At 50.7% G+C, this 25,912-nt stretch overlaps 11 protein-coding genes and 1 pseudogene across 12 annotated transcripts; 7 read left to right on the top strand and 5 right to left on the bottom strand.

Annotated features, from left to right (window-relative positions):
* Positions 1-164: 164 nt before the first annotated feature.
* GCG54_00001194 (Intracellular hyphae protein 1) lies at positions 165-706 on the bottom strand (the record flags this gene model as incomplete). Its single annotated transcript, XM_045401316.1, has 2 exons — positions 165-590; positions 647-706. 2 exons carry the CDS (start codon positions 704-706, stop codon positions 165-167), a joined length of 486 nt encoding a protein of 161 aa, XP_045258249.1.
* Positions 707-2,617: 1,911 nt separating this feature from the next.
* GCG54_00001193 (uncharacterized protein) lies at positions 2,618-3,004 on the top strand (the record flags this gene model as incomplete). The annotated part of the gene is made up of 1 exon (XM_045401315.1): positions 2,618-3,004. One exon carries the CDS (start codon positions 2,618-2,620, stop codon positions 3,002-3,004), a length of 387 nt encoding a protein of 128 aa, XP_045258248.1.
* A 319-nt stretch (positions 3,005-3,323) lies between these two features.
* Positions 3,324-4,877, bottom strand: GCG54_00001192 (Glycerophosphoinositol permease 1; the record flags this gene model as incomplete). The annotated part of the gene is made up of 2 exons (XM_045401314.1): positions 3,324-4,641; positions 4,696-4,877. The coding sequence occupies 2 exons, from the start codon at positions 4,875-4,877 to the stop codon at positions 3,324-3,326; spliced, it is 1,500 nt and encodes a 499-aa protein (XP_045258247.1).
* A 946-nt stretch (positions 4,878-5,823) lies between these two features.
* GCG54_00001191 (Peroxisomal acyl-coenzyme A oxidase 1) lies at positions 5,824-7,923 on the bottom strand (the record flags this gene model as incomplete). Its single annotated transcript, XM_045401313.1, has 1 exon — positions 5,824-7,923. One exon carries the CDS (start codon positions 7,921-7,923, stop codon positions 5,824-5,826), a length of 2,100 nt encoding a protein of 699 aa, XP_045258246.1.
* Positions 7,924-8,699: 776 nt separating this feature from the next.
* GCG54_00001190 (uncharacterized protein) lies at positions 8,700-9,509 on the top strand (the record flags this gene model as incomplete). The annotated part of the gene is made up of 2 exons (XM_045401312.1): positions 8,700-8,854; positions 8,930-9,509. The coding sequence occupies 2 exons, from the start codon at positions 8,700-8,702 to the stop codon at positions 9,507-9,509; spliced, it is 735 nt and encodes a 244-aa protein (XP_045258245.1).
* A 63-nt stretch (positions 9,510-9,572) lies between these two features.
* Positions 9,573-10,028, bottom strand: GCG54_00001189 (uncharacterized protein; the record flags this gene model as incomplete). The annotated part of the gene is made up of 1 exon (XM_045401311.1): positions 9,573-10,028. The coding sequence occupies one exon, from the start codon at positions 10,026-10,028 to the stop codon at positions 9,573-9,575; it is 456 nt and encodes a 151-aa protein (XP_045258244.1).
* Positions 10,029-11,639: 1,611 nt separating this feature from the next.
* Positions 11,640-13,337, top strand: GCG54_00001188 (uncharacterized protein; the record flags this gene model as incomplete). Its single annotated transcript, XM_045401310.1, has 1 exon — positions 11,640-13,337. One exon carries the CDS (start codon positions 11,640-11,642, stop codon positions 13,335-13,337), a length of 1,698 nt encoding a protein of 565 aa, XP_045258243.1.
* A 193-nt stretch (positions 13,338-13,530) lies between these two features.
* GCG54_00001187 (uncharacterized protein) lies at positions 13,531-14,667 on the bottom strand (the record flags this gene model as incomplete). Its single annotated transcript, XM_045401309.1, has 2 exons — positions 13,531-14,505; positions 14,647-14,667. 2 exons carry the CDS (start codon positions 14,665-14,667, stop codon positions 13,531-13,533), a joined length of 996 nt encoding a protein of 331 aa, XP_045258242.1.
* Positions 14,668-15,387: 720 nt separating this feature from the next.
* GCG54_00001186 (uncharacterized protein) lies at positions 15,388-16,269 on the top strand (the record flags this gene model as incomplete). Its single annotated transcript, XM_045401308.1, has 3 exons — positions 15,388-15,597; positions 15,704-16,186; positions 16,243-16,269. The coding sequence occupies 3 exons, from the start codon at positions 15,388-15,390 to the stop codon at positions 16,267-16,269; spliced, it is 720 nt and encodes a 239-aa protein (XP_045258241.1).
* Positions 16,270-17,644: 1,375 nt separating this feature from the next.
* On the top strand, positions 17,645-19,729 carry GCG54_00001185 (uncharacterized protein; the record flags this gene model as incomplete). Its single annotated transcript, XM_045401307.1, has 1 exon — positions 17,645-19,729. The coding sequence occupies one exon, from the start codon at positions 17,645-17,647 to the stop codon at positions 19,727-19,729; it is 2,085 nt and encodes a 694-aa protein (XP_045258240.1).
* Positions 19,730-20,515: 786 nt separating this feature from the next.
* GCG54_00001184 lies at positions 20,516-20,841 on the top strand (annotated as a pseudogene). Its single transcript has one exon. A coding segment is annotated over exon 1 (326 nt).
* Positions 20,842-21,031: 190 nt separating this feature from the next.
* Positions 21,032-24,639, top strand: GCG54_00001183 (putative transporter; the record flags this gene model as incomplete). Its single annotated transcript, XM_045401306.1, has 8 exons — positions 21,032-21,327; positions 21,399-21,642; positions 22,577-23,154; positions 23,221-23,362; positions 23,432-23,580; positions 23,631-24,015; positions 24,073-24,251; positions 24,306-24,639. 8 exons carry the CDS (start codon positions 21,032-21,034, stop codon positions 24,637-24,639), a joined length of 2,307 nt encoding a protein of 768 aa, XP_045258239.1.
* Between the last annotated feature and the right edge of the window lie 1,273 nt (positions 24,640-25,912).

Genomic DNA, 25,912 nt, shown 5'->3' with positions numbered 1-25,912 from the left:
ATTCTACACAAGGCATAACACCATGTAACCTTTTGCACGACGTAATAAGAATGACAAGTATCCTATTATTGCCTTTCTATGTATTATTCAAGAGACACCTCAGGTGGGCATGGAGCATGTGAACTCTTCGCACCCAGCGAAAGGCTTCAAGGTAGGTAAGGTATTTAGCAAACAGGGACCTTGATGACCTGGCCGACCTGGAGGCTCTCAGCAGCGACACCAGGGTTGGCGCCAGTAAGAGAGTCAGTGGTGATGCCAAGGCTCTGAGCAACGACGAAGAATGTGTCGCCAGACTTGATGGTGTAGGTAGCCGGTCCGCCAGTAACGCAGGTAGCCTCCCCAGTGGGGGTGATGCAGGAGGTGTTGTCGGGGTTGCAAACGTCTACGGGGACCAAAAGGACCTGACCAGCAAAGATGACGTTGGGGTTCGCAAGCTTGTTCTGCCACGCAATGTCGCAAATACCAGAGTTGTAGCGCTGCGCGATGGTGGTCAAGGTCTGTCCGGCCTTGACAGTGGTCTTGTGGAAGTTGCCAATCTTGCCGCAAGTGGCAGAGGGAGTCGCGGTGGCGGCAGCGGTAGGAGTGGCTGCCTATGAGCTGGTTAGTTGCTTCTTTTGAACGCAAAGAAGAGTGACATATGACGCACAGGAAGAGCAACGACAGCGCTGGCAGCAGCGGCAAGGACAGTGAAGATGGAGAACTGCATTTTGGCGAAAGTTGTTGATTAATTATGTAGTAATTAAGAGGCAGGAAGTATTGAAATGAGTGGATAGATCTAGCAGATCAAAGTTTGAGAATAGTTGTTGGAGGTTTGTGCAAAGAACGACGAAGTTGGTTGGAGCGCCGAATAGGTGAAGTCGTGCTCAATGAGGGATGCGAACGCTGCAAATAAATAAGCCATCAACGAGGAGCTGGAACTCAAACCACCTCTTGGGAAACTCCGATGATCCCGCGTTGTCTCGCGAGTTCGCGACGCCGGAAATGGCTTCATCAATTTAGGTTCATTTGCGTTCGCCGATATCCGTATTCACCAGTGTTGGAAATGAGCTCACCTCTTTCTAGTGGGGTTTCTTTTTAGTTGCTAACCACGATAAACCTTATCATGTTGAATTGACTTTCGAGCTGGGTTATCCTTTTGGGTTGGGGGCCAGCATCCCTGTCGACGAGTCGTGTCTACGCACTCTGTGTGCAGAGTCATGCAGAATTTGAGAATTTCATTTGTCCACCAATCTCACCCTGGACCTGGTTTCACCAGCTGTCTTTCTCCCGCCTTGAGCCCAGCCTTACTCTGTCTTTGCAATCATATCATGAACGTGAGTCTGAGTCCCGCGCGCCAAGCGATTGAGTAAGGTTATGTTCGTCTCCGTTTGCGCTAGCCGAACCTCGCCATTACCACACCATCAGAGAGAATTGGTCTAAACAGGAGTAAGATCTACCTCGGGCAGCATATCAACGACACTGAGGACCAGCGGAGTGAATGGGTGCAAATCCCGCACTGACTAGGAGCAGAGAGCCCTGACAATTGGTCACGACACTTCAGCGTGACTCGTACGCCGCGAAAAAAAGAAAACCTTCCGAGTCCACTCCACACGTGCCAAACGATTGGGACTCTGCTGATATCTCAACATAGGTAGTCAAAACTGGTTTGAATATTGGACATTAGCGAGACTCTGAAAGGCAAGGCAGTGATATCTTATCCTTTACAGGTGCCGATGAATGAGCTGGCAACTTGAATACATTAAAAAGGTGTGCTTTGTGTCGATTGTATAATGGAGTTGTCGGAAAACATGACATAACTCTCGTCAAGCTTGTTTTCGCAATGGCAATCGGAGTTCGCTACAAGATCAGGAAGAAGGATTGCTGTAGGCAAAGTCTTGAGATGCCGGTGCAATAAAATCTCAGTGAGCCCGGTCTTGGTCCGCATGGCTGGTTCTCGGCCGCATCTTCCGAACTGCGCTCCACAGATCCCGGGATCATCTGCTGCCAAACCGGAGACCCTGTTGGCCCACCTGCACGGGTGGATTTTTCTTTGCCAGACAGCTTCCATTAAGGACGCGTCTGACCACTGACTGAGTGTCAAATGAGTTGATCCTTGCAGTTGATACGCCGGTAGGAATAATAAGTACCTACTCTTCATCTTAATATCACTACTTGTTCATCAATCCCGGAAGTCAATAATCTGTGGAAATCCCAGCCTAGTATTTCATCCCAACTACCCACCGCTCATTGTTAACAGATAAAGACTCGACTATCTTCCCGCGTACTAGCAATGTAAAAAGTGCGGTCTTTTGAATGGGGATCCCCTTAACTAACAGGTGATGCGCAGAACTGAAACTTATGACTTGCGCAAGTGCCACAAGCAACAGACAGTACTCAGTGAAACATCACCCACGTCTCCAAAAGGGTCCAAGAGATCGATGATGTTGAGAGCTCTTGGGTTGGTGTTGAAAAGTATGATTACATCTTCGGTCGGTATATGGTCGCTATCGCAGACTGGCCGAAACTCATCCAGAATATTTACGAGCACGTCTTGATTCCTCGTTTGAATGCACAGGTCATGTTCTTTCTGATACTGTTTAGTCATTTGAACCCTGGTGGCTGGGTTGAATTTTAGGAAATGGATGGTTTGTACTATTCAGAGGATAACACGTATACCAAGGAACTCGCTGTCTTCAAGTGGAACAGAGAGTACCTCGCAGCATGCGACGCTATGGGACGTACTGCGCGCCCTGGTAGTCAGGTCGAGAGTTGGGTGCGTGGCACAGGGTTCGATAATGTCGAGTCTCAGAAGTTCGAGACCCCGAGTGGGCAATGGGCCAAGGATCCGCAAGTCATAGATGTGGGTATAATTTGTCTCAGTCAGCTGCTCGGCGGTCTCGAAGGCTTTACTCTTAAGGTCTTTTGTGGGTTTTTGGGTAATATTCAGGAGGAGGTGCTTGTCATGCTCAGCCATGTGCGCAAAGAGTTGAGTTCGGGGGCAGCTCACGTCTTGGTCAACCCGTGAGTTGCTACTCTTGTTGCAGTAACTCCATATGATTGTATAAGTCGGGACTGACCATGGCTCTAGGCATGTCCTTTATGCACAAAAGCCATTGATGGAGGGGAAAAACACTATTGCCTAATGTTTGGGGGTTGGCCGCTGTGGTTCGTGGGCTAAGACTTCAATTTTGCCATGTACAAGTGCTGTTGGCTGTATACAGGTTCCATGCAGCTCAATCAAGTCGTTTTCTCGGGCAGTTGATTTTCTTGCTGGGCTTTTTTGCCCAAACTGTCCCGAATCACCCTTCCGCGAATTCAACTCTCTCGTGTGATGCTTTTGTCTCCTATATCTTCTTGGCACTGCCCTCGTGTGCGACTCCAACCTCAGGCTCGTCTCCAACCACGCCTGGAGTGTCCTTTTCTCCCACTTCACCGTCCCAGCCCTTACTGAGTAGATACGCGTGGAACCTGGCGTCCTCTTCTGAGAGATCGTCACCTTTAAGGTTCGGAACGAAGAAGTAAGTCACCAGAACGCCAACAACTCCGCATATGGCCGCGATGATGAATGTCCATCGCTTTCCAAGACTAACCTGGATTGGTGTGAAAGCCTGTGTTCCGATCGCTGCTCCAGCTTTGCCCACTGCAGCAGAGAGACCGTAGCAGGTTCCGCGAACTGCGGTTGCATAGGACTCTGAAGAAAGCAGCCCGAGCATATCACCCGGTCCCATGTTGCCAGAACTTTGCATAAGGCCGTAGAAAACTACGAAAAGAGGTAGAATGTTGGTGATTTGGTCGTATGCCACCCCAATTATCAAGCCAAATACAAGATAGCCGGAGAATCCCAGCATCATGACGTTCTTGCGGCCGATTCGATCGCATAAGTATGCACCCAGAAGAACACCGGGCAGACCTATAGCGCCGAGAAGGAGTTGGTACTCTGCAGTCGACTTGATGCTGGAGTCTTTTACGACAGATGAAATAATGACACCGGAGAAAACGCCGTTTGGGAAGGTGACAAAGTCGTATAAAAACCATGCGCCAGCAGTTCCTATGAGGCGCCTCCAATAGTATCGAATTACCAATCTGTATGGCACATGACGTTTGATTGCTCCGCGGCGATATAATTTGGAGTTCAGCATTCTCAGTCGAAAGTAGAATACTGTCAAAGGCAAAGCGCATCCAATTCCGAAACATAAGCGCCAGATCGTCGATAGGTGTTGAGGCCCAGCGGCGGCAGAGAATACAATGAGAAAGATGCTGACTGCCAAAGGCCCGCCAAATGACAGCGGCAAGTTCGTAACAAGGATGAAAATTGGGCCCCGGTTCTTCAGAGAACGTTCGTTCGCGGCTTCTGATGCAGATGTTGAAGAGGCAGGATACTCTCCACCAGCACCGAAGCCTATGATACCACGAGCGACAGTCATCATCCAAAACATGCCATCAATGGTGACTCCACTGGCCGCAGTTGCGAGAATCGAGCCCAAAACAATCAAGGCGGTCGTCAAAATGATGGCGAACTTGCGCCCAAGGTAATCGCAGGTGAGGCCAATAGTAACCTGGCCGATGATTTCGCCGACGAGAAGAGAGTTGGAAACCCGAGTGCTGACTACGGACGTGTACTGTTGAGGATATTCCGCCTTGAGGACGACGTTTGTCATAGTCCTATGGAGTTCAGCCAACAAATCAAGCAGCCTTTTCATCCGCATAACAGCTTACATCAGGTTGTTCTGGTAGCCATCGCTAATCAAAGCAAAGCCGGCACAGGCAATAGTGAAAATGTCGCTCCATGACTGCTTTCTAGCAGAAACAAGTTCCGCCGGTGGCTGGTCGTCCGTATCGCTGGTAGGTGCAACAACGTCGGGGACGAGTTCCTTCGTAGGATTGTTCGTTGCAGACATTTTGGTGGATGGTTGGAAAGCAGAATTCAACATTCAGCATCAATGGCGGGGTGAGGTTTTTCGTCTTATATGATTACCTAGGCACAACGGAGGATGAGATGTGACCCTCCAACCCTGGTGATGCGATTCTTCCCTTGTGATTGGTCTCATGTTTCCTGTTGGACTCCTGCCGATGCGTTGCAGTCAATGTCAGTGATGCTCCAACGGATTCATTGTTGTAGTGGATCTTTCAAATGGCACACGTGAGAGTCTCCGCGACTCTAATTCGAGACGTTCTTGTTCAGGGCCCGCTTCGACGCGCAAACCGTGACGGGAACTACTGCATAATAAACCCAGCGTGGGGTCACATTCGAAGCCGACTTCCGGGCAGGCCTCAGGAAGCCAAGACAAAACAAGCATTATTCCACGTGCTGCCATTCACTAACCCCACTTTGAAAAGATGCGATTCCTTCGGCACGTTATTGCCGGTCGACACTCTAGCTAGAAACTCGGGTTGATTACGTCTCGTTGAAGTCAAGCTTACTTCTGCTGAAGAAATCGTTTGGTGTTTCGAGCCAAACTGAGAATTGCAGCTACTTTTGCTTTGAGCCCCGTCGAATGGTTGTCTTGTGTTGTCTGTCCAGTAGGTTTGCAATACCAAACCCAGTGTGGAAGTAGGTTGATCGCAGAGGTTTCAACGCTCTGTGGCCACAAATTGTTGCGTTTTCGATGTGATCCGTACAGGTAACTTGAACGAGAGCTTTGATGATACCATACCATATAATGTGGACTGGAAGCAGAGAAATTGTGCACCATTTACGGCGAGTTGTACATGACCAATCAAAGCTTCTTCAATGTTATACCAGTCTACAGAACCCCAGCGCCGAGCGAAACCAATTGTCTACCACTCTCTACAAAAAGGAACTCTAGTTCTAAACGACCGTCTGTCTATAAACCTGTACCATAATTACAACTTGCTTCTCAGGTTCTTTCTCTCGTCCTTCTTGAACAGCACCTTGCTGTTCGGGTAAGGGTCAAAGGTGACGCTGTTCAACGGGTTGTCCTCGCTGGCCCGTTTGAACATGTCCTCGTAAACCTTTCCATCAAATCTGCCAAGACTGCTGTCAAGTACCCAATCGTCGAACTTCCACGCGTCGACCAACCGCACGGCATGAGGTCTGATCTCCTCAAGCAAGGTCATTACAGCCTTAGTTCTCGCAAGGGTGATCTGGCGGACGGTCACAGCCGCCGAGCTGTAGAACTCACTCGCCTCACGCTCGAGGGTTGTCAGGGCATACAATCTGAACAGCTTGTGCAGAAGCCCAACGGTGTCCTTGTCAAGCTGATCGGTAGTAGACTTGTCGTTCAGCGCCTGGTGGAAGTTCTTAACCACCATGTACTGAGCGTGTGCGGTGCTGAGGCGCCAGAAGTCAACGAGCAAACTGTTCCAGGATTGCTTGTCCTCATCTCTGTGGCGAAGAGCCTCGAAAGTGAGGAACGAGACACGCCAGGCAAATGCTGACACCAGGTCCTCGTCAGAACCTAGCACGTCGAAAGCCGCACCAATATCGCGGCGGCGCAGGAACTCGGTAAGGATTTTTGTGGTATCGTTGTTTCCAGCCTTACCCTTGAGTACCGCACGTGCTGACTTCAGCAAGTAACGAGACACTTGCTGCGTGAGCATGTAGTTGTCGCCCTCCCAGGTCAGTGTTGGGAGATAGTCAGCGTACCAGCTGCCGATTCCGCTGAAAGATGAGTAGCCGTGGCCGCCACAGGCACGACGGCAGACTTCGAGGCCCTCACCCGCAACGGTTGAGCCATATGCCTTCAGGGCACAAGATGTGGCATGCAGGTCGGCAAGCAAATCCGTTCCGGGGTTCAGCTCTTCAGGGCCCGGGTTGCGGGTAGAATCGCTGAGCTTGCCAGCATCGGCCTTCATGCGCTTCTGGTTTTCGTTGTACAAGTTGATCATACCGCGACCGGTGAAGTGCAGCGCGAATGTCGCGGCGAGAAGTGGCAACAGTCGGATCTGTACCATGGTGTAGTTGAGGACCTGATTCTCACCAGGTTCGTTCGCAGGTGCGTCTCGGTCTTGGAATTGCCGGCGAACAGCACAGTAGCGGGTGGCAATGGTAACACCTTTAGCCAGGACGGAGCCTGCTTGGAGGACGATGTTCGAGCGCACCCAAGTGAGAGTGCCATAAACCAGAGATGGGTTTGCGGGCCTACTGTACTTGCTTGTCTGCGGGTCGACGGACGAGAAGCGGGCAAGCATGTGGTTGTGTGGAATCTTGACGTTGTTCAGCAACAGAAATCCGTTGTCCATTGTGTTGTAGCCGAACTTGGGGCCGATATCGCCGACGTGCACATTCGGTAGAGGCTCGTGGCTGTTCTTGTCCCTAATAGGAACAACGAATGGGTGAGGGCCGAGGGCTTTGCCGTTGATGATTAGCTGGGCCATAACCACAGCGTGGGTAGCCATCTTTCCGAGAGAGCCAATCCACCATTTGGAGGCTGTCAGGTGGGGGGAATGCATGACGAAGGTCTTGTCGGCAGGGTCCCATGTTGCCGTTGTCTCCAAGCCGCGGACGTTGGAGCCATGGCCGAGCTCAGTCTGAGCATAGCATCCGATGATCTCGTAGTTTTCGGCAGGCTCGAGGAAAATCTTGTGCTGCTCCGGAGTACCCTGCTCGCGGAGGGTAACGAGGAACATGCTGGCGTGCAGGCCATAAGGCGTGGGCTCGCTGATGAGCTCATTGGCAACCTGGTATTCGTCGCGGGACCAGTTGTGCTGCTTGTTCAATTGGAATAGCCTCTTTCCTCTTGCCAGCGAAGCCTCAATGCGGCTCTCGCGGCCTCGGAAGTAGTTTTGCGTCTTGTCGAAAACGGGATCGGCCTTGAGGATGTTCAGTATCCTCTCGTTGCGCTCGAGAGCCTCGTTGGTGAACATGAAAGTGGCGAGCTGGTCGACATTGAGGTTGGACTTTGCCCTCTCCTGAGCCAGGAGCTCTGTGCCCTGGGGCCCAGAGGGCTGGAGCTTCTTGACCCAATCCGGGGTATTTGGCATGGTGATTGAGTGATTGCGGAGGCTGTGGAGTGTGGGATGAAGACTGCAGGAACTGTCTGGGGAAATGGAGGTCTCAGAATGGCACCGATAAGATTTTGTAGAAATCCCGTCCTCGGCCGTGCCGGCTACTCGTGAAGTCTAATGCTCATCAGGGGGCGTCTTCCGTCTCTCGGAGTGTTCTCATGACGCGCGCGCGCGAGAAGTGCCTCGGCTATTACTGTTTCGAGTTAGACCCAGTCCTCGACTTGACACGTAGACCGACAAGAGATCCGGGGTTTCAGCAGACTGACCCGCTAAATCTCGCGGCGCATCTCCCGATCATCGGACATGCTCGGCACTACGCTACGAGCCGAGGTGATATTGCCGTCTTATTGCAACATCCGGGACTTCGGTCACGACACCGCCGGATTGACACGGCCCAGCTGTTGACTCACGGCCTGAGTCACGGACGGGATTGGATCACATGTATATTTACCATGGCACCGTTCCGAACTCAATCGCATGTTCTGGACGCGCTTTTGCAGCTTTGCAGCCCTTTGCCTTGTTTTTCGTGTTTCGCGATTGCTAAGATGACCTCGGCGTATTCACCAGACCAAGTCAGTCTTTACTTAGAATGCATTGGCGTTCCTGAACGATGCCGCCATGAACCGCCTACTCCGGAGTTGTTGACGATGCTTCACATCCACACAATCTCAACGTTGCCTTACGAAAACTTGTCTTTGCATTATAACCCATCACACAACATCAGTCTCGATCCTCAACACCTGTTCAGGAAAATGGTCACCGACAAGCGCGGACGCGGAGGGTTTTGCATGGAAATCGCGATTTTATACAACCACATCCTGCGGGCTCTGGGCTTTGATGCGTACACCGCTGGTGTCAGAACTCGACCACGCATTGAGGGCGTGCCAAAGGGCGACTTCCCAGGCTGGTAAGGCCCCCATTCATCATATCCGGTCCATATCCGGTACCAAATCTAGCTCCCTCTAACACCGCGCCTCGTCAGGGGTCATATTGTAAACATTGTGACATTCGCAGATGGTTCCAAATACCATTCAGACGTTGCGTTTGGCGGCGACGGTGCAACAAAACCAATGCCATTGATTGAAGGCCTTGTTCACAAGAATCTCGGAACGCAACAAATACGTCTTGCGAAGGATTGGCTACCTACGCAAGCGCATCGAGTAGACTCCAGCAAACAGTGGATTTACCAATACCGTAACAATCCTTCTCAGCAGTGGAACTCGTTTTATGCCTTTGCGGAAATCGAATTTCTACAGCCTGACTGGGGCGTCGTCAATCACTGGATGAGCACACATCCCGACAGTAACCAGGTCCGCAACCTCCTCGTCGTGAAGTTTCTGCGGCGAACAATTGCTTCCAGCGATAGCAATGAGCAGGAGATCTACGGCAAGAAGATGTTGGTCAATGGTACTGTGAAGCAGAATTTGGGCGGCAAAACAGAGTTTGTGAAAGCATGCGACACGGAGGAAAGTCGTCTTGAGTCTCTCGAGGATGTATTCAACATCGTACTATCGCAAACCGAAAAGGACGGCATTCAAACGTCAACTTTGAGACTCGGGTGAGTACTCTATTGACCTATGCAACTTTCCTGTAGACGCTATTGAACGCCTCTATCTTATTTCCCATCACGTTAACCAACGCCCTGGTCTTTGGCTCTCCGGAATGACACGCAACAAATAACATTGCAAGTCATGGAGCCAGTAGGGTCTCATTTCCCGCCACCCTATGGAAATGGCGCCGTCAATTCGACTCACTACTAGCCTTCCAAAAGTGCTGGAGTCTGGAGACCCCTTCGTTACCCATAACGAATTCCCTTGACTCTTCACATCCCCAGGCACAACACACAAGCAATGCACGTTCTGAGTCTCGCGTTCGGCTTCTAACTCCATTGCAAGTGCGTTGCTCAAGGCCCAGTTGAAGCCTTTGGTTGCACCGTACATGACAAGCCAAGGGCTGCCATACGTACCCCCCGATGCGATGTTCAGTATGAGAGAGCGCTGCGGCTCGGCTCCATCGCTCGTTTTATCCCGATAGTCTATTTCACTCAGGATAGGCAGTACGACTGCCGTCAGCCGTGCCATAAACCTCGAGTTTAAACCGATGACTGCATCTACGTCGTGGGCGGAATAGGATACGAGTGGGCGGAAAGGAGGCTGCGCAATCGGGTTTGAACCCGCGTTGCTGACGAGAATAGAGAGCTGCAACTCTCTGTTCGTGATGGTGTTCTCGATGGCGGCTCTGATCTCCTCTGGTGTTGCAACCCTTGCGTCCAAGATGATTGTCAAGACATGGTCGTTTCCTGCCAGTTCCTCTGCGATGCCATAACCAATCCCTGCACTTGCTCCCATCACAAGTGCCTAAGTGGGCTTCGAACCGGGGCGCTTGTAGGACAATAGAGGTTGTGGTGGTGCAGCGGTGTGAAATCGGATATTCCCAAACGTGCCGTGCTCATGAATCCCATGGCCACAAAAGCCCAGAGCCATTTTGGAATATCCAGCTCGATTGACTTCTTGAGATAACTTGCATCCATCTCCACGGCAAATTTGAGCAGGATTAAGGGTGCAGTGAGGATAAAAATGAAGTACAAAGGGAGTTTTCCTGTCAAGCAAATTGGATCAGGTCGAGAGGGTTTGAGAAGTCTGTCGACCTTGTTGTCCTACAATCCAAGTCTGTCTTACCTTAATCACCATTTGTGCTACTTCATTGAAGCAAATTCATTCTTCAGTGAAATATCGCCATCGGTGGCATTCTTTTGCCCGACTGCTCAGTACAATGCCAACAGTCGTCATAGGACGGCAGCGTGCATTTTTGTGGAGGGCAGGTGTGCATACCTACTAGTAGATACGATTTCCTCTTTCGTCTGATTGTCCAAGATCACGTCTAAACCGAGACAAGAACGGTTCTTTCTGCTTTCATTATGAACCCACCATGGGTAGCTAATGTTCGGAACAGGCTGCTGTTGGTACTCAAATTCTGACGAGGGCAGCGAAGAAGGACGGGGTTGCTCAACCCAACCCCAGCGACTTGACTCTAGAATGTGCCCCTGAAGATCAGCCTCTGTGTACGATCCTTCTGAAGCGCCATCTTAAGAAACAAGCGCGCAATAAGAAATGCTGCTAATTGGTCGTGTGGTTCCATGGCTTCGTGAGGTGGCTCCTGTGCCTCCTGTGCCTCTCTTGGCGTGCGAAACTAGATGGCTGAAATGAGAGGGGCTTCGGGCGCAACCTGGCTCACTGGTGCCTGATTTTCAGCGCCGTCGGGGGCAGATCGCCATCCCACCCGCCCAGCTCAATAAATTGCATCTCAGACTTTTGCCAGCGGCCTGGCTTCCGACCCTTTTCGCTTCTTATTTCCACAACATGCGCAACTCCCACAGGCATTCGCAGACTACATTTGATCGGAAGCCGCAAGAAGATGATTGTTGAGCTTCGAGTCATTTCCTCCTGCCCTCACTCGACTTCGAACCGACAGCAAAAGTCGCTATGTCGTCACGCGATTTAGGACAGACAGTGAACAACGATTTTGCGTGGCGATGCAATGTGGACAATGGAGGGGCAAAAGAACCACTCGTTTCCCACGAGGATGACAGGTCCAACACCAGTATCAACGACGACTCTGTGTCTCAAACAGTTCACCGATGGCTACCTGGCCGTTGGAAACGGATACCGTGTCTCGCTGCTCTGTCCATCATCATGACATGGGTGCTTTCCGGCACAATGATAGTTGTCGTTCTTGTTGCCGACGGCACTGCTACTGGTACTTGGAAAGTATCTCCCACTGTGCTGGCTGCCATCATTGCAACAGCCGCAAACATCCTACTCCAGCTTGCGCTTTCCAAGGGGATCGCGATTTCATGGTGGAGAAGGAGCATAGAGGAACCAACTTCAGTCCGAGATTTGCACGCCCGATGGATCGTTGGACAAGGCTTTGTTGACGCAGTGCAAGAAGTCGTCTCACGGGGACCCAACATCGCCGCTATTGCCAGCATTATGGCCACGATAGTCGCCATCAACTCCCCGCTAATACAGAGGGCGTTGACTCCAGGGCACGGAACCTTCGAGGGCCGCTTTGATCTGGGCGAGATCCGTATGATTCAGCAGTTGCCCCGCGGTTATTCTGGAATCTGGGACCACGACACAAAGTCCATTGGATATCCGACTGAAACATTCAGCGACTTGACAAAGCGATACTTCTACTACCCAGGAATCATCTTGGAGAATAGGGCAGCAATCGGAGAGGATCTTGTATTTTGCGATGGGACATGCGCTGGTTGGCTCAGAGGAGCTGGGTTCTCCATTAGCTGCGATGCAGTGTCCATAACTGAGCTGCCGACTCTCCACGATGCCAATGGAGCATACAATCAATCAACCGAAGTATTTTCGAGTGCCATCCGGTACAGCGAATATCCCGATTACACTGTCACGTCACCTGGGTCAACCGCCAACCCTGTCACGCAGGATATACCTCGAGATTTCACGTACGACTCTGTTTGGAAGGCCGAGACGGGCTGCCCCAGCGACACGAAAAGTATAAGATTGGTCTCTCAACATTGTACACTTCGGCCTGCGATCGTAGACTACCCTATTATTGTCATCAACGGAACTCTCTCTCTTGATCCGAACTACGGTTACCAGTCTGACAAAACGGTCTCCCTTGAGACTGATCAGCAGATGAGAGATGATGTTGATCCAAACATGCCTGTCAACACAACTCAGGGATCCTCGACTTTTGGGGGCATTGCTTCACTACTTGTGAGACGATTTTCCTCGCGAGTAAGCATGAGAATGGAGAACGGCAGGTGGAAGCAAGAAGCGGAGGGCTTGCTGTCATTTGAGCTAGCCCGTTATCGCACATCAATGTTGAGTGGAAGCTGTGCTCCAGCGTTCATGGATCCAGCACCATGGGTCTTCCAAGCTGTTCGAGAACTCATGTTCCGAGCCTCTGTGGAAGTGCCTCTTGATGACTACCAGAGAAGACGATCTCAGTCTTCACTGGACGAAGACTACGTGCTCCCTGGACAGAAGCAGCCGCTTCAGGGCGAACATAGGGGACTTTCCACCATTTATATCGCCAACCACTCGTACCTTTATGCCGCTGCTGCCATAACATTTCTTACGGGGCTCATGATCACGCCCTTATTCTATGGTTTCGCCAACTTGGGCCGGCTGGTCTCCCTGTCTCCTCTGGAGATAGCGAAAGCATTTGATCCTCCTCAGTTGCGGGAGGCTGCTTCCAATTCTGATGCAAAGGCATTGTTGGGTTCTCTGGGCAATAAGCAAGTGAACTATGGTATAGTTCATCGACATACATCACGCGGCTCGGCACTTCTCATGTTTGCGGACGCGGAGACTGTTCGGAAGCCAAAGCCGGGTATAGAAATACCGACATAGCATTCGTTGTCAGCAGCTGGACGCGACCTGATTCTTCAAAAATGCAACAGATATTTCGTTAACCTTTCACCTGCTGACCTCCTGTGACTGTCAAAATGGAACCGCAAGAATTACTGTGTGTTCCATAAATTTGAGTTTCTCTCCAAAAGTCTTTGTTTGTGTCTACTTAGGGGCAAATGCAATCATCCATTCGTCAAGCCTGTTTTGGTACTTCGCTCTGAACCCATTCGTAAAACGTTGTTGGCTTTAGTTGAGTCTTCAACCACGACATGTCGGCCCCATAAGCTCTATCGCCGATAAATCTGAACATTGTGTTCAAATCTTTGACCAACCACATGATACCTCTTGCCAAAAGCCCTGCTGTGACTGGAACACCCCTGCCGGTATGCTTGATGAAAGCCGCGTCAGCCTGGGCGAAACTGATCTCATCACTTGCAATTGAAAGAGCTTGGTTTCGTATGCCTGTTCTGTCGGGCCTGACCAGACCCTCGACCGCCCATCTGCCAATGTCTTTCGTGACCGTAACTTGCAATGTCTTCCCTCCCAGGTTATCTCTCCATCCAGTCATGCACACCTGGCCGGGAAATCCCCACCAGGCGTTGTCAGCAAACCAAGTTGGGCGAATGATAGTATAGTCCATGTTATGCGTTCCGACCTCTTTAGAACTACACGCATTTTTCAGGTGCCGTTCAACGTAGAACTTGTCTGAAAATATCTTGCAGTATGAGGGGTCCTCGTCGCTCAGTTCGCGTCCACCGCGGTCCACAGATGAATACACGAAGTAAGGTATGCCGTGGGCCACTGCGGCGTCAATAAATGCCTTTCCATCTGGTAGCTCGGTTGGTCCATGGGCTTGGGCTAGGAAAACTTCCGACTGACTCAACGTTTCTTGGTTGAGTTGTTCGAAGATGGCATTGGGGTTGCCCAAATCCCCAACAATAATGTTGATTCCACGGAACCTCTCTCGTAGGCGATCAGCACCGGTTCCGGCTGCTTGTCGAGTGATTGCGTAAACTTGAATTGGGAGAATCTTGATTTCGGCATGCGTTAACAATGCGTCGACAACGGCACCACCTTGGCGGCCAGTAGCCCCCAATACGATGAAAGCTTTGATTTCGGACACGAGAGCGTGACTTTGCTGCTGAATACGGACGGTCTTCAGGGTATACTGTTGTCTCCCTTTGCATTTTGATGGACTCTGTCTCTTTTTATCTAAGAACAAGATTGGTCCTATTGCGTTCGGAGCGTCAAGTCCGTTGGCTTCTACGACAGCGAGAGTGCAACCAAAGGGCTCCGAGCAAGGAGTTACCGCGCGCAACGTTGTCAGCATGGAAATGGTATTCAGCTGTGGCGCTTTAACATTGGTAATCAAGATTTGACTAAACCAATAATGCTCGGGCCTTCTTTGCTTGTAAGTCCCGACCCGCGCGCTTGGCCACCTAGACTATGCCCTTGCGGCCTCTAGAACACAATTCAGATCCGACCCGAGCTCGAAGACCCCTGTGCAGTATGCGACGGGTCCTTTAAGGAGTAACGGGAGAGGGTTGATCTAGACACCGTACACTTAGGGAACGGTTCCCAAATGAGTAGTGAGGCAAGCCCGTCATGGAAACCAGATCAACCAATGGTCCTCGTTTTGTGCGTTGTATGTCCCTTTCCAAAGGCACTGCGTCAAGTATTCATACAGAACAATGATATAGTCGAATAGGAACACAGCAGCTAAGGAGACATTCGTCCAGCGATGTTCGTAACCGAACCAACTTTGACTTCAATAAATATCATCTCGATGGGGACTTCAAAAGAAACAAGGGTCTCTCACAGTACAAGTGATATATCCTGCCCAGTAAAGATACAGTGCACAATCAAAACTGCACCGAGCAACTTTGGAGTTGTACCCCTCAACACTAGCCACCACAAGCCACTGCCTCTGCAAAGGACCTAAAGTGGCAGCCCAATGATAGGGCCCCTTCTTTAGGATTTCGGTGGACCCCTGGCCCTATCGGGGACTGTCCGCCATAAGACCCCGCGTGTTGAGCTCTCTTCCATTAACATGACTCAACATGACTCAACTACGGAACGTGAAAAGACTCAAGTTCACCAAGCACCTAACCGCACAAGACTCTCCGTAAACTTATCCAAACGAGACTCATCTTACATTATGGCTGCATACATTCGAGTATTGTCAATTGATGACCTAGACCGATGCTCCGTCGTTGAATCAGCGGCTTTCCCGCCTGCGGAGGCAGCAACTCGCGAAAAGGTACGTAACCATCTCTGGACCGAAGACGATCTCGCAGACATCTTATTCCCCGCTTCTCCGTTCTTCACATTTCTACCTTAATTTGACGTTTGAGTCGCTGTCCTAGATCGATTATCGCCTGAGTGTTTGTCCCGACCTTTGCTTGGGTTTGTTTGTCCCTGAGAACTCGACAATCGCCAAACCTGAGGGAGATATCCCGGTGTTCACTGCTCCTCCAACTGGTTCCGGCAATGACAAGCTCATTGCGCATGTAATAGCGACGAAGTCAACGTCGCGAGTTGTCAAGGATGAGGACATGTCTTTCCCCCCGACCTGGAAGACGGATCCCACTGCCCAGTACGGTGTTGGTCATCAGGCCGAAGGAAGAACCATCGCTCTTCACTCATTGGCTGTGTCGCCACCTTACCAGAGATCTGGATTTGGAAAGAAGCTCATGAAGTCTTACATTAAGTACATGAGGCAGAACGGCCAGGCGGATAGGATCTCAATCCTTACCTACGACAGACTCTTGCCTTACTATCAAGCCCTAGGCTTCACGCACTACGGCAAGAGCGCCTCTGAGTACGCAGGCGTTGCTTGGCATGATCTGGTTCGTTTCTTGACGCCATTTCACAATATTCTCAGGCAGGAGCTTACAGACTTTAGGCATATGAATACTCGGCTGATGCCTAATTCATGTTTTCGTGATTGGCAGGCCCGTTCGTTCGGGCCTCATTCACGCACTGCAACATCCACATGGGATTGAGTAGTAAACGATAAAAGGGATGGAACAAGCATATATCATATTTATTCATGCCTAAATAGAATATCCTCCCCTGATATTGAGAACAAGCAACGCTGAAGCGGTGACCTAGTTCTGTGAGTTAATACATTCAAGCAAACAGAATCAACATGCAGGCGCCTCATCGCAGATAACGTACAGTTGGATGACATGCTACTCAATGCAGTCAATGGTGTCACAGCACACGGGTGTGTTTGCGCTGACATCGAAGCATCTGAAGCTGAGCTCCCCGCTGCATAGACCGTCCCGGGGTCCACATCGGGCGTTCACACCTGCGCTGAACGTGGCGAGTGCCAGAGTGAACGCTGCGACGATTGTGTTCGAGAACTGCATTGTGAAGCGAGAAAGCGTTGGCGTTGAAATGAATCGCAGTTGAGTTGGAAGAATTAAGAAGGCACAAACGAGATGAGTGCACTTAACGGTTAGGATGTGACAATGTAGAACCGACGTTGCCCATTTATCAAGTTTTCTGGCGCGAGCCGAGTATTTCACAGAAGTCATTCGACCAGAAGCAGCCGTATTTACGAAGGGCCATGACTACTCCTGGTTCATTTTGTCTCATCCATGCTCGAAGGAGTTCATGTTGTAGTCGAGTCAGATGGAGTATCAAAATAGTTGTTTTGCAATCATGAATGGATATTCAACCCAATCAGTCCCTTGCGACTCCGTCTATCCTCAAGATGTCGCAGATCGCACATAGCAGAAGATCGACACGGCGGGAACGGTGTGCAACGACTCTGTCAGACCCAGCATTTCTCCAGTTTCAGGAAGCCGGTGGATGTGCCAAGCACAGTCCTGTAATCCAGAAACAATAGTGACTCTCGTGTCCCAACATGATTTCCATGGTCTGGTAGAGCTCGCTGTTGATAAGGTACAGAGTAGATAGATTGAGCCTTGCATGCGTGGTATCGCTCGCTCCACGGAACGGCTTTGATAAAACCTTCAGTTACAGGCAGCTAGCTGCTCGGTATCCGTACAAATGCAAGTCATAGCAAAGCTTAATCCCAACTGCGCCAAGCTGCCGGCTATTGTAGCACATGATTCGTGTGCCCGCTGGCTCGTAGCGCCTCTGTTGCACGGGAACCCCCGCTAAGGCGCCCGGAACTGTGACGGACACATCACTGTTCGTCTCATGGTCCGATGTCTCAGCAGGTTTTTCAAAAGCTCACGTGGCAACTCTGGTCTATGACAGCTACTTCACCCTCATGCAGCCGACGATTTCTAGACAACACCTAGCATTGTGCATCCCACGACCGACTTGCCATCATGGTACGAACGATTGACCTCTTGAATGGTGACTTTACGGTCCACATTGACCGAATGACGGGCGCTGTCTTAGAGATTGTGGACCCTTCTGCCGACATTCCACTCAACTGGGTCAGTTCCCCAGCTAATGCACCCTGGCAGCCACTGGGGAGTCGCTGGGGACTAGGCTTCGCGGACCTTGGTGCCAATTTACTGCATCGGGTGCACTGGAACAGTCCGCACATCGAATCCTCGGCTGAGCACAATGCCACGGACGCCAAATACTGTTACGGCCCACTAGAGGTCCTTGTGCGCCGTCGTCTTGACAGTCAAAATGGTTCCTTCACAGAAACCTTCGAGTTCACGAACAGGGGAACATCATCGCTTAATCTAGCTGCGAAAGGCGAGCAGTCCTTGGCGATTTACACGCCATTCAACGACCACTACACCAACACCACTGATTCCTTGGAAAACCGGACGCATGCACATGTCTGGGCGCATGGAGGCTGTTCATCATGGGTTAAGCTTAGTCAAATGGGCGGTCGCGGCCGTGACTTAGGCCTCGTTCTGACGCGAGGAGCTTTGTCGGGATACAGCATTGAGTCTCGAGATGAAGTAACCCACTCGAACACTCGGGGCGTCTTTCTTCTTCACCCGTCCATCCCGGTGCTGCAGCCGGGCGACTCCAGTGTCGTCGAGTGGACCTTGTTCTGGCATTGCGGTTGGGACGACTTTTTCTCTCAATGTGCCCGTCGTTCGAGTCAGTTCATCCATTTCGACATCCCAAAACACACTCTCGTCAGAGGGGAGAGCGCCACTATCCGGATGAGAGGTAGTTCAAAGGCCGTCAACTCCACAACTACAGTTAATGGACGAGAGGTGCTACAGACGAAAGACGGCTTCCATTTCGTTCATGATGCAGGAGATTTTGGCGAGAAGACATTGCGGATTTCTACCGGAAAGGGGAACGACCGACGAGAATCGCTCATCTTCTTGAACACGGTCCCCAGCTACGATGACCTGATTAGAAGTCGAATCAGATTCATTGTCGATCACCAACAAGTCATGGACACTAATGATTTCTTATATGGTGCCTACATCGTCTTCGACAACCAAGCAGAGGCGCCCCCGTTCTACGAGACTCAACAGGATCGAAACGCAGGGCGCGAGCGAGTGGGGATGGGTGTTCTGATTGGTCGATGGCTGAAGAAACATCCCGATGCTAGATTGCAGGAGTCATTTTCGGCGTACTACTCCTTCGTATGCACAAAGCTTCAAGACAAGAACGGGTTCGTCTACGACGCGCCAGTTGGGACAGGTACTAGCAACCGGAAGCGCCTCTACAACTGGCCATGGGTTCTGCAACTTCACTTGGTAGCTGCTGCAATCGGTATCCCGGCCGTTTTGGGTAAAGCTCCCATGGAGAGGTTCATGATGACCCTTGAGAACTTCTATGCTGAAGGTGGCGAGTCACTCTATGCTATTGGGCTGCCCGTACTCGAGGGACTTCGAATGCTTCAGGTTTCAGGGGACGAGAAGTCACTTGGGCGAGCCAGAGATCTATTCATCGGGCACGGGCACAATATCCTTAGGCGTGGAACGAATTATCCCCCGTTTGAAGTTAATTTTGAGCAGTCTATTGTTGCGCCTGCAGCGAACATTCTGTTCGAACTGTATCGATCAACAGGGGATAAAACTTGGCTTGATGGCGCCCAGGCTCAACTAGAGGTTCTTCTCAGGTTCGCCGGAAAGCAGCCGGACTACAGAGTTCATGACGTCGCCATTCGACACTGGGACGGGCATTGGTTTGGGAAAGATCGCATGTGGGGGGATACATTTCCTCACTATTGGAGTACTTTGGATTCGATTGCCCTGCATCACCAGAGCAAGGCAACTGGAGATGCAAGGGCTCAGAAACAAGCCGACGGGATCCTTCGAGCTAACATGGCACTCTTTACCCCTGAAGGAAGAGGGTCCTGCGCCTGGATTTATCCCACGTCCGTGAACGGGAGAGCCGGACACTACAAGGATCCGTATGCGAATGATCAGGACTGGGCACTCGCCCATCTCTTACAAGTCGAGGAAGACAACATGTTGTCGGTTTAGCACAACAGCGTTGTCTCAGAGGATTAGCTTCCAATATGCTTTTTGTTTTCTGTTGTCTCCAATATACTCAGACATAGACTTGAATTACGTTACACTCGATTAATGAATCTCAATCTGTTCGTGTCAATGGCCTGTGTGATTGCGGCCAACTCACTCAAGCCGTTATTAGCGACAAAGTATTGCCCAACGTGCCTAACACGTGCTACCGGTCTTTCTTACGGTTTGGCATGCCGTACAAGTCCATCCGGGGCAGGCTGAGACTGAAACAAAACTTCCTGATACTTCTAAGAGGATCGCGTGTGAGACGCCTTCGACGTCTAGGGCTGATGGCTGATAGTTGGAGCGCAGCCATCAGTCTTTGCATGAATCCTGACATGGCTGGATTCCTTTTACAAGCCGGCTTTGAGCATAAGATTTGGGAAAGCGATTCCCGGCGCACACTTGACTGCGTGCGGTACTTTCTTCTTAGATCGCATCCCATCAGTTCGTCGTCAGTGTAAGTGGCGGCTATACACAGCCGTTGCTAACCATGTCCGTTCAAATGACTCGGCGCTAGGCTGTTGGACTGCACTGTAATAGGCCCGCCTCCAATGTTAGGCTTCCACATCTTTCGCCTAGTTGTCTACGCTTTCTTTGATGACTTTAGGTAATCAGATCAAAGAAAAAGGCTCGTCAATCCTATTGTTTGGTTTCTTTTTTATACGTATCATACCGGTCATCATGTTCCAAAAGTTGCTTGACAATGCAGGTTCACATTCATTTGCCGATCAAACCTTTGCAACGAAAATGAGTGACTCACCACCGCATGTTTTGGAAGACAAGTCTTCGGTGGCATATGGCGTCGTCGCCTTCTTGCTACTTTTGTCGGGTTTAATGGTATTCCTGCGATCATGGACACGTGCGAGAATTCATCAATGGGGGGCCGACGACTGGGTAGCCCTTTTGGCATTGGTCAGTTCTCAAATGTGCTGGGTATTGGCCATGGAAAGTTAACAATCAGGCAGTCAATGATTTTTGCTTGCGGAATCAGCATCACTCAAAGTAAGTTGACCTGCACGGAAACCTCCGGCAACCGTGACGATATTGATAAATACGTTCCTCTCAGTGACTAGATATGGGCTGGGACGGCATGCTTCGACTCTATCGCCAGAAGATCTTATTTTATACCAGCGGGTACGTAGGTCTGTTTTGTATATTTTCTTATCGGCTGACACTGGGTAGGCTTTCTTTGTGTCCCTATTTCTCTATATCACGACTCTCGCTGTTGTGAAACTCGTGTTCCTCTTCCAGTACTACCGCATCATGTCGGTTTCGAACATGCGTGTTGTTTACATTGCCATGATTGTGTTGGTAGCGGTCTGGGGCATCGGACAAGGAACATTTGCACTTGTTGCATGCATCCCTCTGGAAGGATTTTGGAACCCTAGCGTTCATGCAAAGTGTGTTCCAAATGCCCACATTGCCTGGTACATCAGCGCGCTGTTCAACATAGTCACCGACATCATTATCATGGTTCTTCCTCTCCCGGTCATCCGCAAGCTGAATCTTCCCGGTTCACAAAAAGCTTTCCTTATTGGTATTTTCAGCGTCGGCTTCTTGTAAGTTGCCCTTCCCAGCGAATCGACCTCACTTGCCAGTCTGAAATCTGACTGTAATCGATTATTCCAAGGACTGTGGCAATATCCGCTATGAGAATCAAGTTCCTCACGCTTTTGCCAGATCCAACATGGTCCAACTTCGAACCTGTTCTTTGGTCTCTCGCAGAGCTGACATCGGCCATTACTTGCGCTTCTTTGGCTACCCTACGGCCTCTTCTCACGCGCTTGAGCAAAAAACGCGCGAGAACTAGCGATACAGAGAGCGTGGCCCAAATGGTCGCAACTGACAAGCTTGCGGACAAGTCTTTCCCACAGGTAGCCTCGTCATCGACAGGTACCCGAGAGAATTTGGTGATCTCAAGTAACGACATCAATCCCTCGACTCGAGAAGTGTGAAAGAAAACTATCTACTGTTCTCCTCAACTTTTTAGTGCTCAAAACAACGCAGCAGGCGAGCCTATATACTCAGCATGCATAAATGCGGAACGACGTGAGCACCTTAGCTATTATCAATTTTCAGTACAAAGCTATGCCTGGTGTTTCTCGGAACAGAACTATTTTGCAATACGATATGTAAGCCTGCATGAGGACTGAGATCGAATGATTATGTGAGCTTGGATTGCCACCTGCCAAGAAGTAGGAAGGTGTTGCCATATCTCCGCACGATTTCACCATCAACTCCGACCTACCTACCTAGCCTTGGCTTTTATGAGCTCGATGCATCACTCATGAGAGTATTATCATAGCTTACCCTGTATAATTTGAGAAGACTGGACCTGAGATGATGAGATTTCTAGTGAAGAGAATACTTCGAAAGCGTGAGCTGAATTAGACGTGGAACATGCACGTGGTCTGCAGCGAAGTCAAACAGACTGCCCAGACAGGAGGGACTGGAACATCGTCAAATTGACGATCATATCCAGTTCCCAAGCATCCGTCACTCCAATCACTTGATGTTATATACCATCGCCCTTGCGTTTGACGCCATTTGCCAAGATGTTCTCCGTCATTCATGGCCAACCACAAGGCGCACTTCCGCAATGATGTGACTGCAAAGTAGATTTGCATATGACGAAGATTCGACAAAGACATTCACAATCGAGCGGCACTGGCCAACGGTGAATAGGTGTGCTATTTGACGGCTCAATGACGGTCCCAACGAAAGCGTCAATACATAATTTAGTAATTTAAAGCCCGCTCACCAAGCAGCGCATGCTACTCAACCTTTCGCTTTAATATCCGAACGCAGTTCGATACGATGGACCCAAAAGGCAACGTGAACACCTCAGTTACCGCGTCTGTACTCAGCATCGGCATGCGAGCCGTGGACGAGAAAACGACCCTGCCGTCGGACTCGGAGACAACGCGAGACATTCGGCAACGTATCCTGGAAGACCAGGCTGGTTCAAGCGCGACACAACGGCCGGCAACTAACCTTTCCAGTCTCTGGCGTCGTCAGACCACCTCGAAAAGACCCGGTGATATTGCGACTCAACCTTCGGTATTCGATGATCCCCAACTAGCGGTGTACTTCCAGCCGTCAGACAAATACGAGAACCGGCATCGTTTCGATGCAAACTTTCGCTGGACTTGGGCTGAGGAGATACCACTGATCAGGAAGATTGACTGGCGTGTGACAGCTTGGTCTTGCCTTGCGTTTTTTGCACTCGATCTAGACCGATCCAACATTAGCCAGGCCAACACGGACAATTTTCTGGAAGATCTAGGCTTGGACACGAATGACTACAATCTTGGTCAGACGGTGTTCCGAGTTTCCTTCTTGCTGGCTGAATTGCCGAGTCAATTGATCAGTAAGAAGATTGGACCGTACGCTGATACCCATACGCAATTGCCGCTCTGATGCTGCGACGTGCTGTTAACACGCAAGCCTAGCGATCGTTGGATCCCTGCACAAATGATCCTCTGGAGCATCGTGAGCGCCTCCCAATTTTGGCTCAACGGGCGGTCTTCGTTCCTGGCGACCCGTGCAATCATTGGGCTGCTCCAAGGCGGTTTCATTCCCGATGTCATCTTAGTACGTCCACGTCATGTCCTAATTCAGCCACCAACGGCATTCATCCGCTAACCTTTTGCTCTACTTTAGTACATGTCCTACTTTTTCAAGAGCACTGAGCTGCCATTCCGTTTGGCCTTGTTCTGGATGGCGAATCGTTTAACCGATGTCATTGCGCCGTTACTAGCGTACGGCCTTCTCCGTCTTCGAGGGTACCATGGCTACGAGGGATGGCGGTGGTGAGGTTTCATTCTCACACTGCCGATATGCGGATGTTGACCGAGCTTAGGCTATTCCTTCTCGAAGGCGTACTGACGTTAGTCATTGGGATCTGGTCCGTGTTTATCATGGTGCCGTCTCCCACACAGACAAAGGCGCTTTGGCGGCCCAACGGATGGTTCACCGAGCATGAAGAAAAGATCATGGTGAATCGCATCTTACGAGATGACCCGTCCAAGAGCGACATGCACAACCGCCAGGCCATAACGTTGAAGATGCTGTGGGAATCGCTGTGTGACTACGACCTATGGCCGATCTACATGATCGGCCTTACGTTTTCTATTCCCGCCGGACCACCTGATCAATACCTAACTCTAACTCTAAGACAATTGGGCTTCGATACCTTCGACACTAACCTACTTAGTATCCCTTGCCAAGTTGCAACGACAATCAATGTGAGCAGAAACAATTTGGGTTTCTTCGGAACTTTCAATGAGAATTAACATCAATAGATGCTCATCTTGACGTGGATTTCAGAAAAGATCAACCAGAGGGCATTGCTTGGCATTCTCGTCGAGCTATGGCTGCTCCCCTGTGTTATTGCCCTTGCAGTGATCCCCTCCGGCGTCAGCAGATGGGCCACATATGCGTTGGTAATCGTACTATTGTCTTATCCCTCCCCCCATCCCATGTAAGTGTGACAATGCATCTACCCTTTCTAGGAGTTTCCTTGACACTTGACAAGGCAAGTTGGCTGGGCGAGCCGCAACTCCAACACCGTCAGAACGAGAACGGTCTCGGCCGCGCTCTACAACATGTCTGTTCAGCTTCAATCCATCATCAGCGCCAACATCTACCGACGAGACGATCGTCCGGAGTACCGCCGTGGTAATAGGGCGCTGGTCGGAGTCGCAAGCCTCAACGTGGTGATCTACGCGGCTGCTAAGGTCTATTATGTCTGGAGGAACAGACAGCGAGACCGGATCTGGGACGCCATGTCACCGGAGGAGCGCCAACGATACCTCGATACCACCACAGACAAGGGCAGCAAGAGACTGGACTTTCGATTCGCGAGTTGAATTTCTGCTCTGTAGGATTTTGCTGGGTTCTCTGTTGGGACTCTGCTGGGCCTGCCTTATGGAAGTAGTAGTCGATGGAAGATCGCTTGCTGGGGGTCGGCATGTTATCTCCACCAGATGGCGAAGGGGTTGCTCTCCAAATATCAGTGCGCGCAGGCATTGTTGGTTTAATTGGGACCAGCGGACATGCATCCGTGATAACCGGGCGCTGCTCGTACTTACGAACAAGGGTGAATCTGACGCAATGCGATGGCAAAAGTGGGAACGGACGAAGTTGACCGCGATTTTGGGTATTTGTCCGATGAATTCCGACAGGATGGGAAGCTGGGAATAGCGAGCTTGCTGGGAATAACAGCCAAGTGTGTGGGAGACTGGTGAGACCGTGAGGTGATGGTAAGTGAGGGTAACTGTCGAGCTGTCAGACGGTCGGCGACCTTGGCAGTGGCTTAATGAAACCACCGCTCCAATGACGAGGATTTGGGTAATAGTCTAAGTTTCGGCACCGAATTAGAAAAGAGATTGGAGGCGGCCACGGGGGATATTCTTCGAGGCTTTGGACCCTGCACCATGTCATTTTAGAGTCAGTCAGTGCCTGTCATGAACTCATGGTGTCTCACCACTCGGGTCGACAACAAGCCACAATTCCACGGGAATTCTTCGAAGAAGCCCGAGGAAATGGTTTGGCTACGCACAAACAAGAAGAGGGCTGATGGGCCGGAGAGTGTCAATGGCTGCAGCCTACCACACAAGACAGCCGATGGACGGCTTGGACCCGGACGGGGCCCCCAAAAACGGACGCCAATGGCACCGCAATACGAGTGGAGCGGACCGGTGAGACAATCAGTTCCTGAATCGAGAGTAGTTCATGTTCACGTTTCTTCTGACTCTCCCTCCCGTGTCCCGCGTTCCGCGTCTCCTCCCACATTGCCTTTTTCCTCCTTTTTTTTTCTGCCCGGCCTCCCAACACCGTCTCATTGCCGACGTTGCCACGGTGCCTGTCACCTTGAAGACAATGTCTGTGCTAAAAGTTCTTTAGTGCACTTCCCAACATTGAACCTGCATTAGCAACAATTTTGTTCTGACGGAGAAGCTCGCCTCCGTCCACTGGCGTGCAGCTTACCGTATTTGTAGATGGCTGCTTCGGTTTTGTGGTGAACAGGCAGATAATGTGGGCGGCGCACGTTTGACAGGCGGCTGCGGCTGGACACTTGAAGAATTAAAAGATTAGGTAACGGCGAAGCTGATCTTTTCATTAGAGGCAGTTGAAGGCGAA

This window comes from Colletotrichum gloeosporioides, assembly GCF_011800055.1.
Source record: "Colletotrichum gloeosporioides strain Lc1 chromosome Unknown consensus_88, whole genome shotgun sequence".
Lineage (NCBI taxonomy): Eukaryota > Fungi > Ascomycota > Sordariomycetes > Glomerellales > Glomerellaceae > Colletotrichum > Colletotrichum gloeosporioides.
Note: the sequence above shows the minus strand (reverse complement) of the source record. Positions and strands in the feature narration are given on the sequence as shown.